General features: G+C 46.1%; 1 protein-coding gene across 2 annotated transcripts in view; it reads right to left on the minus strand.

Annotated features, from left to right (window-relative positions):
- Positions 1-13,170, minus strand: part of CRHR2 (corticotropin releasing hormone receptor 2) — a 268,724-nt gene that overhangs the window by 59,328 nt on the left and 196,226 nt on the right. For both annotated transcript variants that reach the window (XM_065399012.1, XM_065399013.1), the window contains 3 exons: positions 7,450-7,567; positions 5,031-5,184; positions 1,944-2,004 (listed from right to left, as the gene is read on the minus strand). In XM_065399012.1, coding sequence (XP_065255084.1) covers positions 1,944-2,004; positions 5,031-5,184; positions 7,450-7,567 — 333 coding nt within the window. The remainder of the gene's footprint in view (positions 1-1,943; positions 2,005-5,030; positions 5,185-7,449; positions 7,568-13,170) is intronic.

The following is a 13,170-nucleotide window of genomic DNA, read 5'->3' on the forward strand; positions in this document are numbered from 1 at the left end:
GAACCACAAAAGTACTTCCAATCCGCCTTGGTTATATTTCAAATTGCTTCCCCAAACTAATAGCAATATGGTCACATTTTGTCCTTGACTTTGAACAGTCCATAGGAACTTTTGGAGATTCCTCCCCCTCCTTTCTCCCCCCCCCCCCCCCCGTTTATCTGAATATTTTTGGAGGCTGCTGTTTGTTCTGTATTTCACATCTGAATTTGGTTTGTTAGGTTAAATCACATGGGAGAAGTCACATGTTATTTCTCCATGTCTGAATAGGCTGAGCACATCCCATGTGATCATAAGAGTCAGCCTGGCTTGGCAGAGCTGATTCCACTTAATTTCTCAAAAACAAAGAATCAAGTTTTACTCTTAGCCTTACATTGGCACAGATTTATGTATTTCACATTTCAGCCATTATTTCTGTATCTTTTCGGCACATGGAAAGACTTCTGGAGCCGTCACGAACAGAATGTAGTCTGAACATCTGGGCTGACTCATCCAGAAGGAGTTAGAGTTAAGTAGACTTTTGATTAAAAAACATTTTGATCTGTGCTTTAATTTTTCTGTTTAGTAGGAGTTATTAGCTATACCACCTGATTAAACAAACGTAATGTCATAGAAAATGCGTGCATATTTATAGCAATCAGCAAAGCACTGGCAAACAATTCATCTCTTGCTTTTGTTTTAGTTCATTAAGGTATGCTAAGTCTTACCCTGTGTATACCATTAATATAAATGTGAAGAACAGAACAGCTTTATTCCCTTATCAGCTATTCATTTATATGAGCTTTATTGTATCTGCATGATTGTATGGGTAAGATCTTCTGGAGACCAGCATCTGATATCTCAGTCTCTGATAGAGTGCAGAAGTACATGTATCCTCGGCCTCTCTGATGGGTGCCTGACATTACAGAATGTTTCATGCTCCAGCTCATAAGCATTTCCGGATACTAGTCGGGTGGGCAGATGACTGGATGCTTTGTGGTCTTGCCCAATATAAAATCATTTGAAGTCATGGCATTGATCTCAAAAGTCTGTTCATGGGGCATTGCAGGTTGTGCAAGGTTATTGTACGCCAGTGCAAATGTGAATGGAAGCTAGCTATATCGGAGGGCAAGAAAGACTAAGCACTAGGCATCATCCTCCATACTGAGTGATACTAATGCAACCCCCTTGTGTGGCCACTGCCTTATTTGCTAGCATACGGGGCAAAAAGGAATGGAGCATGGACAGGGAATGGGTGCATCTGTGAGGATATGGAGCTGAAGCGTGATTCCTATTTGTTAATGCAGCAGAATTATTCTTGCTACTAGGCAGGGATAACTGGGCTCTGTACAATTGCTCTCAATGTCAAATCAGATTCCCTTGTGCTTCCCACCCTGCCCGTCACATTTTACCTTGTCCTTATATGTATAACACCAGCGCTGCGCGGGATCAAAGCCAGTATGTGGGCCCTTTGTTTAATATGATTAAGCTGCAATACCATGAAGACTGTTCTTGGAACCTTTACAACCTACATGCATCCGATGAAGTGGGCTGTAGCCCACGAAAGCTTATGCTCAAATAAATTTGTTAGGCTCTAAGATGCCACAAGTACTCCTGTTCTTTTTACAGCCTAGTTCTGTGATCTCAAAAGGCCAAATCCTTAACTCAGTCGTTTTAACTCAGTCCCACTGAAGGAGTTTTACCTGAATAAAAGCTATTCAGGAAGGATTTCGGGATTTGGCCCAGGAATTTTAGATAAGCCTTTTAACTTCGGGGTGTTCACTCAAGCTGAGGTCAGAACTTTTTGAAGTTGTCGATTCTGAAGATCAATGGGAATGAGACAGCCACATCTGTTAGTTTTCATCTCCACAGTCTATGTAACTTTTAACATAATTGTTTCCGGCACTGGATATGTTTATGCTGGCTGGTAACTTGTTTATGTAAATAAAATCGTTAACATTACTTACTGTTCATTTTCATAATAGAGCTTGCCAATGGCCCAGGCAACAATGATCGGACAAGGAATACCTAAAAAAAAAAAAAAAAAAAGATCAAGAGTAAGTCACAATCCACACACACATACAGAACACTGTCAGTCAGTGTGTGTGTGTGTGTGTGTTGGGGGCGGGGAGTATAAGGAATAACGTTGATACCTGCCTTTGGCCATGGGCTATAGACCTCATGCATCTGCTAACTAGTTTTATGTAAAAGGAATAGAAGTCCTAGCAAGACAAGAGCTTTTCACAGTTTTAGTGCCATTGTTCGATAAGAGGCAGATTATTACAACAATTACAGAAAAATTGAAAAGCTACTTAAGAAACAGCAGGAGGTTCTGGACGAATCATAAAATGTTTTCTTCGTTCCGCGCGATATCTTAAAGGCAGGTTGAGCTTTCTGGGGGTTTTATTATCTGAGTTGTATTACCAGGCTGCAACCTCCTTATGGTTCTGCTGCACCATATGGATTGGGTGGGAAGCTCTGAAATTAACCGTCCCAAGGTAGAGGGCAACGTGGAGGAATTCTCTCAAGGTTTAGCTCTTGCCTAGTTCAGATGTTATTCTGGAAGTCTCTGAAGAATGCAATTTCTCCCAGCTCCACTGGTGTGTTCCATGACCTCCAACACACCATGTGTCCTGTCGGTGGCTTTTTTTAAATAAATGATTCTGAAATCCCATTAAGCCATGTGTTTGCTTTGCATGTCTTTCTCCCACTAACCTGGAATGCATTAAGGCAGATGCACCATTGCTCACTGGGAATTTAATACATCTGTAAGCTTCCTGTCCCTGCCGGGCTGTTGCCTCTGCTTTCACTCCTACTGCTTTATCTGTACTTTGTGCCCAGACGCAGTGGGCCAGATCCTTGCCCTCATAATGTTTATTTTGTGCCAGTCCCTTGGCACAAGCTGATGAGTAGCTGGCTGGTGGAGAATTCCCATCACAAAGAAGGAATCTCAAGGGGACGTAGAGTTAGTGTAGTCAGCTCTGTACCGTTCCCCTCCCTAGGCAAGTTCCCAGGGAAAAGGGAACGTAGCTGAAGCATCTTGTGCTCCAGTGACCCCTTGCTTCCAGGAAAGATTCTTGGAGGAGCTGGCACAGTTTACAGCAGCTCTGCAGCTCCTCTGACCTATGCAGGACAGGGAGGGGACAAAAACAGCTGCAATATCAGAGGAGCAAGCAGCTGGTTTGTGACCCTTCTTATCCTCAGCTGAATTTAGTGGGAGCAACTGAGAACCCAGCCCGGTAACATGGCTGGAACACAGTAATGTCATGCTGAGACAAACTCTCCTCTCACTCACACCCGCCTCATGTGTCCGTGCCCCCTGAGATTTCGGGGAGTGAACTCTGGAGTCACACCCGTGTAAGGGAGAGTAGAATCAGGAGAGTTTTCCAGCCCGATTTGTACACTGCTTTCAAATGGACCTCTCTCAGTGCTGTCAAACATCCCTGGTAAATCAGGCCAAAAGGCATCTCCAGGGCCACCCAGTGTGCTGGCTACCAGGTCAGCATTGCACTGCATTGCAGGTCAGCCTTTCCAAGGCGAAGCATGGCCTTAATTCCCATTGAAGTCAATGGGATTCGGGTACATAAGCTTTGCTGAACTGAGGTCTATAGCTGCGCATTGACCTTCAAAATGCTGACGTTTCAGTAGACTATGGCCAATGTAGGGAGACATCATGGCGTAGCCTCTGCAGCGGAGGCCAGCAGGGATAGGATTAAGGTGCACATGTAAAGATCAAGTATGCTTTGGGCTGTGACTCTGGGGATCTGCCCTGCCCTCCTGAGAAGACACATTCTCCTTGTTCAGAGTAGCAGCCGTGTTAGTCTGTATCCGCAAAAAGAACAGGAGTACTTGTGGCACCTTAGAGACTAACAAATTTATTAGAGCATAAGCTTTCGTGGGCTACAGCCCACTTCTTCCGTGTTCTTTCTCCTTGTTCAATGACTCAAGAAGACATCGTGCTTTCCGTTCTCACGGGGATGGGATGGGATGGAAGCGTCCATGCCCTTGTTGCTGGATAAGGACCTTTGGCTATTCCTGGCCAAAGCCTCAGTGGAGATCAGAGAACTGGATGTGAGATTTGCCAGAGGCGAAGCAGAAAGTAGGGCAGAGTGACAGGCACAGGAAAGGATCTAAAAGGGCGAGAGGAAGGGTGTGCTCAATCAGAGACCTAGATGTCTCAGGACTAGAGTCATGGACCAGGCAAGCTACTAGGACCTGTGATGCAGCCACAAAGGGGTCAGGGCACTGCTTGCTCAGTGGTGGGGAGGAGGGGAGGAGGATTGGCAGTGGCCAGGCCACTTCATGCTCCGGCCAGCAGAGCTGAGCTGGGGGTAGTAATTTAATTAGAACACCCATAGATTACTAATTCCTGGGAACAAGCTAGGAGCCACATTTCCTTCCCCATGCCTCTCCTGGGGTTGCACAGGCACATACCACCCTTTATTAAAGGCTGTGTTTTAGGAAGACAATCTAGCCCCTAGTGACCTCAAATGCAGCTGCAACATTGTTCCTGCACGGAAAGCGGCCCAATTAACTCCATGCTGAAGTGTTTTTCCTTGTGTCTGATTTGTTTTGTCTGTTTTAAAGCTGTAAGGGCCTGTAAGGCCAGGGACAATGTCTCCTGTTTCCCACTATTCTGAGCGCACTGTGGTGTTAAACAAATACAGACAATTTAGGGACGGCTGATCACCCGGAAGCAACACCACTGTGAACTGCTGCCCCTTGAAACTGCTGAGTCATGCACACAGCACCTGATGCTCCTGCCTTAACCCCAGCCATGGTTGGGAATAAAATCACAATGATCCGAGTGAAAGACGCAGACCTCAGCCATAACCTTTCACTCCTTGGCCTGCGTTGAGCTGTGACATTAAAGTATATTTAAATATCAACATTTAACTCAACCTGCTCTGATATTTGCCTTTGTTAAATGGGGTGAGATTTGAATGACAAAAATATCACTTCTCCGGGATTTCTTTTTTGTCAATCTTGGTTATATCGCTTCTTTAACACTGACTGTCCTATAGTACAGGAGTTCTAAAGCACACGGCACTTACACCATCCTATGAAGAGGAAGACCCATTTCCTCAGCTTATCTGTGGAGTAAGTCATCACTATCGCAGTGTGCAAATAGCAGCCTTCCACAAACATCCAGAAGAAGTTGGTCACCACAAAATAATTGTAGATCGTTGTAATACACCGACACCAGGGCTGGAACAAAAATATACAAGTGCATTTTAAACCCTGGATGATTTGTTGTTGTTTTTAAATCACTCAGCATTGGACGAATTCTAGCGATCGATCTATCGGGGATCGATTTATCGCGTCTAGTGTAGACGTGATAAAATCGAGCCCCGATCGCTCTGCTGTCGACTCCGGAACTCCACCGCGGCGAGAGGCGGAAGCAGAGTCAGCGGGGTAGCGACAGCGGTCGACTCGCCGCTGTCCTCACAGCCAGGTAAGTCGACCTAAAGTACGCAACTTCAGCTACGCTATTCGCGTAGCTGAAGTTGCGTATCTTAGGTCGACTCCCCCCCCCCCCCCCCCCCCCGTAGTGTAGACCTAGACTGGGTTTGTTACTATAAAGGCATGTTTTCTAATCCTTTAATTATTTGTGTGTCTCTTCTTTGAACCGTCTCCAATTTATCAACATCCTTCTTGCTTTGTGGACCCAAAACTGCACACAGGATTCCAGCAGTGGTCCCACCAGTACCAAATACAGAGGTAAAATAACCTCTCTACTCCCACTCGATATCCCCCTCTTTATGAATCCAAGGACTGCATTTGCCCTTTTGGCCACAGCATCACACTGGGAGCTCATGTTCAGCTGATTATCCACCACGACCCCCAGAACTTTTTCATAGTCACTGCTTCCCAAGATAGAGTCCCTCATCCTGTAAGTATGGCCTACATTCTTTCTTCCGAGATGTGTATATTCACCCATATTAAAACACATTGTTTGCTTGAGCCCAGCTGATCAAGTGATCCAGATCACTCTCTATAAGTGACCAGTCCTCTTCGTTATTTACCACTTCCCCCAATTTTTATGTCATCTGCAAACTTTCTTTTATGTTTTCTTCCAAATCATTCATAAAACTTTTAAATGGCATAGAGCCAAGAACTGACCCCTGCGGAACCTCACTAGAAATACATCTGTTTGATGATGATTCCCCATTTACAATTACGTTCTGAGGCCTATCATTTAGTTAGTTTTTAATCCATTTAATGTATGCCATGTTAATTTTATCTTTCTAGTTTTTTTAATCAAACTGTCAGAAGTATCCACTCAAATGCCTTACAGCAGTTTAAGTATATTACACCAACACTGTTACCTTTATCAACTAAACTTGTAGTCTCATCAAAAATATGTTGGCTGGCATCAATAATATTGCCCTCCTTTCATTCTATATTAATCAAGTCCCAAATCAGCTGCTCCATTATCTTGCCCAGGATCACCATCAGACTGACCAGCCTATAATTCTCTGGGTCACCCTGTTTACTCTTTTTAAATATTGGCGACTTTATCTTTCTTCCAGGCTTCCGGAACTTTTCCAGTATTCCAAGCCTTACTGTAACCTGGGGAGAATGATACTGACCTCCTTTATAAAGCACTTTGAGATGTATTGATGAAAATCCCCATAAAAGAGCTATGTATTATTATTATTATTCAAGGGCCCAATACTCCTACTCTTGTTCACGCTGAATGACTCCTAACTCTGCAATCGTCCCAGTGATTCGAGTGGGTAAAGTCCTTCTCAAAGTCAGTCATGAGAGGTGAATCAGGCCCCGAATGACCAAGTTGATAAATGTCACATCACTTACTGACATGACAATGAATTTAATGCAACAAGGAGTCCGGTGGCACCTTAAAGACTAACAGATTTATTTGGGCATAAGCTTTCGTGGGTAAAAAACCTACTTCTTCAGATGTGGGGGCATCTGAAGAAGTGGTTTTTTTACCCACGAAAGCTTATGCCCAAATAAATCTGTTAGTCTTTAAGGTGCCACCAGCCTCCTCATTGTTTTTGTGGATACAGACTAACACAGCTACCCCCTGGATACTTGAATTTAATGCAGATATTTGCATGAGCCAGAGTATCAGATAATTTGCTAAAGACACAGGAGTAAATATAAAACCACTTTACTCATTAGAGGCATCAATGCTTCTATATAATGGGATAGACAGATGGACAGGGTATACTGCTCTCCGTAATCTGTTTTCAATGCACTAGATTGTATTACATTCCCTTAGACCATAATGCACTATATGAAGTTACTGAATACGCAAGGAAACCAACAGTGAAAAGTTATGAATATTTATCTGATCAACACATATTGTTTATGCACTCAAACTTTTTAAAGTTATTTTAAGGGTGCAGAGAGCATATGGATGCTACCCTTTTTAGTATTTTTATACATCTAAATAAATAATTCAGTGTGCCCATGACAAGTGGATACCGTAGCCACATCACATACCTCATTGCTTTCATGTATGTTATGATCAACCATCTGAAGCAGGAACCACATCACATTCCGCAGAATGAACGTGGTGATCAGGTTCCAGTGGATAATATTTCGCAGGCATCTGATGCTCCTAATGGTGGAAGAAGGGAAAGATATGAGTCAGTATACAATGCCCACCGCAAATCTTCATTGTTTGCCTTTGGTAAGTTGTGGCATGTGTCAGTAGCACATGTGCATTAATCCTGCCTCAGCTAGGGGGTGGACTTCTTGAGATCCCTTCCAGTGCAAGATGTCTATGATTCTATATGAAAACTACCAAGGGAAGTACAAAATGCAAAGCCATTTGAATAGCTGGCCAATGGAAATAATTCAAACAAATTAAAGAATCAGTTGAACAAACACAAGCTACTTGCCTTTATTTTCGAGGCCCTCCACAGCCTATCCCAAGCTACCTAACACTTCTCACATGCTACTGAAACATTGATTCCTGCCTCTGATCAGCCAACAATGCCAGCCTTCAATGCCCACTTGTTAAACCTTCAAACAAACACCTTTGTGCTTTCTCCCATGCAGTGTCTCATGCTTGGGAGGAGCTCCCCAGAACCCTCCACAAAGCCACCTCATTTCCGCCTTAAAATCCTCCTTAAAACTCCTTTCCCAAGATGCCTACAACAAAAAGCCCAACGATGGTTAGACAGCTGGGATGCTAAGACTACTGCCCACGATGCTCACCAGTGTCATCTCATTTTCCTTCTGCTCTTCTGTCTGCCAGCCTGTATCCACCTGTTGACTGTCTCTGGGCTGGTCTAAACTGGAACTTACATTGGCATAGCTATGTGTCGCAGGGATATGAAAAAATCCGCACCCCTGAGAGATGCAGCTATTCTGACCTAACCCCCTAGTGTAGACAGTACTAGGTCAATGGAAGAATTCTTCCATTGACCCAGCTACCGCCTCTTGGTATGGTAGATTACCTACACTGATGGGAGACCCCCTCCCTGCGGCATACGTAGTGTCTACGCTAAAGTGCTACAGTTGCACTTGTTGCTGTAGCAATTTAAGTGTAGACATTCCCTTATACTTAAATTGCAAGCTCTTCTGGTCAGGGAATGTCTTTGTTCTGTTTGTACAGCACCTAGCACAGAGAGATCCTGGCCCACGACTGGGGCTGTCAGGCGCTACCACAACAACATAAAATAGTGAGACTTCTCCCCGCTCTGTTTTCAAAACACACCCTGTTAAGAAAGGATGCGTACCGAATGACAGGTTGGTGCAGGGATCTGTAGAGAGAGAAAGCATGAGTGGGCATGCCTGGAATTGTGGCGCGGTGGGGAAGACGGAGAAAGAAAGCACCCACATGAACACAAGATAAACAATAGTGCCGAGACTTCCATTTTTTCTGGTAAACTCTTCACTGTTACCTCATCCTCCCCCCTGCCTGTCCACCTGCTGCCTCTCAGACCATAACGTCTCTGGGGCAAAGACTGTCCTTGTGCGTAGCATACTGAATCCCTGATCCTTTCTCCGGGCTTCCTGGGTGCTAGCCCAGTACAAATCATAATGAACTAACTAAACAATATCAAGAGTGCATGAGCGTGATTAAGGCCCTGATCCTGCCTAACTTTAACCACGCTGAGTAGCTCGGGTGACGTCAAAAGGGCCACTCACATGCTTTAAGTTGAGCACGTGCACAAGAATTTGCAACAGCTGGGCCTTAACAAGACTGAGAATGCATTTCGGGGGATGGGGTATTGGTAGCATGTGTGGCGCACTTACATTCTGCTGGAGTATGTCGCGGTTCGGATCTTTACGGAACCTGCTGTGTATTTAGAGTGAGGAACATTTTTAAAAGCAGCACAGACTTTTAAAATATATTTATGCGAGACACAGCCTGGGGCGCTGAATATTTTTATTTCTTGATTGGAGGCATGACGTTTATGTCCCCAGAGGGTCAGAAGCACTGGCGTTTTTAAAAATCCAAACACTGCTCCACTGAAAGTCACCGGAGCGGTAAGACAATGCAACATGCGTAGCCAGGGGCAGAAAAAGATGAGAAATACCAGTGACAAATTAGCACTAGGTAGCAAGCATCAGGGGAATAAATAGACTGTATAGAGATGGCAGGGCAGAACACTAGAAAATTAATGAAGTAAAGTCAAACACAATAATACAGAGGGAGTTCTGTTCCCAGATACATGCAACAGGTGCTCTCATTTACTGCAATTGCATCTGAATGTGATTGTTATTTACAGTACAGTAGCACTTAGAGGGCCCAACTGAGAGAAGGGCCCCAGTATGCTGGATGCCGTATACAGACACAATGAGAGAAAACCCCTGCCCCACTGAACTGACAAGACTGCCAAAGGGAGTATTATCATCACCATTTAATGCATGGGGAACTAAGGCTCACAGAGATTAAACGACCTGCCCCAAAAAGTCTGTGGCACAGCCATGAATTGAACCCCAATCTCCTGAGGCCTAGCCTACGAGAACTAGCAGGCTCAACCAGATCCCTGGCCCAACTAGTCTAACACCCCAGCCCTAGCAATAGCCGGCAATAGATGCTTTCATGCTTCAGAGGAAGGTGCAACAAAACCCACAGTAAGTGGAATTTGGGATCGCCTGTCCCCCATGGAGCAGGGATAGCTGAGTGGTTTGAGCATTGGCCTGCTAAACCCAGGGTTGTGAGTTCAATCCTTAAGGGGCCATTTGGGAACTGGGGTAAAAATCTGTCTGGGGATTGGTCCTGCTTTGAGCAGGGGGTTGGACTAGATGACCTCCTGAGGGCCCTTCCAACCCTGATATTCTATGGAAGCCTTAACCACATGACCATCCTTCCCCTCCATGTTCCTATGAGAAAACTCCTGCGGTCATGAGTTCCACACTTCCTCTGGCCCTGCTCCTGCCCAGTCAGGTATCCTCGTCTGCTGGGTGTAAGGGTGGCTGGGCCATGGAGATATTCCTCCTCATCACCCAGGAAGTTCCTGTACACAGAGGACAGCATCTGCAGCCTGGCACAAGGGGTTAAAGATAATTAAATTGAATTTTAAAAAGAAAGAAGGAGCTCCAAGGGGACCCAAATGGGTTAAGCCAGCAACAGATGGTAGATCACAAAACCCTGTGCATAAATGACATGAAAAAAAATCAAAGCGCCATGGCAAGCGAAGTCCCTTTCTGTGTCAATAGGAAGCACGGCATGTTGGGTAGACAATGGCCGTTGTGCAGGATTTAGCTCAGCTTGCAGATACGTGGGAAATCAGGATAGCAGCACACAGGAAATACCTTCCCAGGATGACAGTGGACGTGTCAGAGGGAGGACTAGGAAGAAATAGGAGATCAGGGGCTCGTCGCTGAAATGCCATCGCAGCTGCAGCTGCAGAATTGTTAGCACGCTGCTATGATTTGCTGGTGTATAATTAACCCCCGGGGCCTAACATAAGGATTAAGAGGAAAGCTGCCACCATTATGTCAGAGTGAAATCTCCTGTTCAAACTGCTAATGAAGTTGCTGACCTCTCTACTCCGTTTACCACCCTTGATACGTATCCACAGGCCAGTGGCTGGCATAGGAACTGTACAGCCCTGTCACTGGAAGGAACCGAAGCACAAGTTTAAAATTACAGAAGCCTGGCGTGCAAATATGTCTCTCCTTTCCCTTCAGCAGGGACAATCCAGTGATCTAGGGTACAAATGTCTTCTGCCTAATTCCATCCTTATATCCATGTCCTTTACTGCTCCTTCTTAGTTAAGGATAATTAAGTCAAAGGTTTAGATGCACTCCCCTCCCTTCACATTTCCCTGCTGCACAGTCCTATGAACGGTAGGAATCAGAAAGGAGGTGATCCACAGACTTCAGGAATTCACTTAGCATCACAGCAGAGCTATCGAGACTACTGAGGAGCTGGGAAAAGCCTATTGTAATAATTGACGATGTGCAGGGATCAGACCAGATGATCTGAAGCTAGGTCCTTCTCGCCTCAAATCTATGAATTCAATCTCTCTGATACAAGTGACACTGCAGAACCACTTCATAGCAGTCCACCAGGCTCAGCGTAATGATGGGGTGGGCAGGGGCACCCTAAGAAATTGTTCCCGTGGTACGTACCCTCAACCTTGTGGAGACACTCCCACTGCAGCTGCTGGCCCCACAGACTCAGCAGGCGAGGCGCTATCACCCTCAGCCCCTGCTTTCCCTCCCAGCCTGCCCTGGGGCAGCATCACTCCCCATCCCTGAGAGGGCACACGGGCTGCAGAAAGTAGTGCAAGGCTGCACAGGCCCCAGAAGGAGAGCCCTGACCCAGGAGCCAGACCCACAGCAGCGGCGAGGAGCAGCAGCGCTGGCTGCCCCACTGCCCAGTGCGCCCACTGTGGTTTGGCCCCGCGGCCCCTCTGTCTGTTGTGATGGGGTGGGGGGGAGGCATGTACAGTCAGCGAGTGGTGTTGCGACCTGGTGCACAGAGGCCGCAGGGTTAATCCTGAGCAGCGCAGCTCTGAGACCTCCTTTAACCAGATTGCACCACCACTCACTCAACTTTGGCCCTGCTATTTCCCCTGGTCACGACAGAGGGCCGGCCTGGCCAAACCTGAGCAGGAGCAGGGTGGCCAGCGTGGCCGCTCCTCACTGCTGCCAACAGTATGCACCGCACGCTAAGAGCGTACAGCTGCAAGCGCCAGTAGGTTTGGGAACAGAACTCAGGACCAAAGGCACAAGCTTCTACAACCTGTGTTAAAGGAGGAACTCTGTTAGCTGGTGGCAGGAGTCGTCTTATTCCATATGAGCAAGAGCCACCTGAGGGACAGAGTTACATGCCCTCAGACTGAGGTCCTCAAGCCTCACAGTGGTTCCCCAACCTCACAGTGCGGCATAGTCTAGCCGTCATGTTGTGCTCACAGCAGGGTAGAGAGTGACTTGGACTGCATGGCCATGCGGGGGAAGAAGAACCCCTCTTACAATGCTACACAAACTACCCAGACCTAGGCTATCCCTGGCACTACTTGCCTGCTTACTCCCCCCTGCCCCAGGAACAGTTTGGTGGGGAGGAACACAGCCTTGGCTCCCCTTTCCCCACCAAACCCCGAGATGAACAGAGATGAGATGAACAGCAGTAAGTCACTAACACATTGGGATCCAGGAGGAAGCAGGGGAGGATTAAAGGTCTAGAAAACATGACCTATGAGGGAAGATTGAAAAAAATTGGGTTTGTTTAGTCTGGAGAAAAGAAAACTGAGAGGGGACATGATAACAGTTTTCAAGTACATAAAAGGTTGTTACAAGGAGGAGGGAGAAAAATTGTTGTTCTTAACCGCTGAGGATAGGACAAGAAGCAATGGGCTTAAATTGCAGCAAGGGCGGTTTAGGTTGGACATTAGGCAAAACTTCCTACCTGTCAGAGTGGTTAAGCACTGGAATAAATTGCCTAGGGAGGTGATGGAATCACCATCATTGGAGTTTTTTAAGAGCAGGCTGGACAAACACCTGTCAGGGATGATCTAGATAATACTTAGTCCTGCCATGAGTGCAGAGGACAGGACTAGATGATCTCTCGAGGTCCCTTCCAGTCCTATGATTCTATGAATTGCAACGCAGAGATGCAGCTCTAGTTACGCTGCTTGCTGGGGCTACTTGCGGTGTGGTGCAGTTTATGCCCCCACCATTGCTCGGGTATGTGCCTAAACACACAATCCAACCCTGGGCTACCCCAATGAAACACACATATTTGGCAGGGCACTCAGC

Source organism: Emys orbicularis, chromosome 2, assembly GCF_028017835.1.
Source record: "Emys orbicularis isolate rEmyOrb1 chromosome 2, rEmyOrb1.hap1, whole genome shotgun sequence".
In the NCBI taxonomy this organism is placed as follows: Eukaryota; Metazoa; Chordata; order Testudines; family Emydidae; genus Emys; species Emys orbicularis.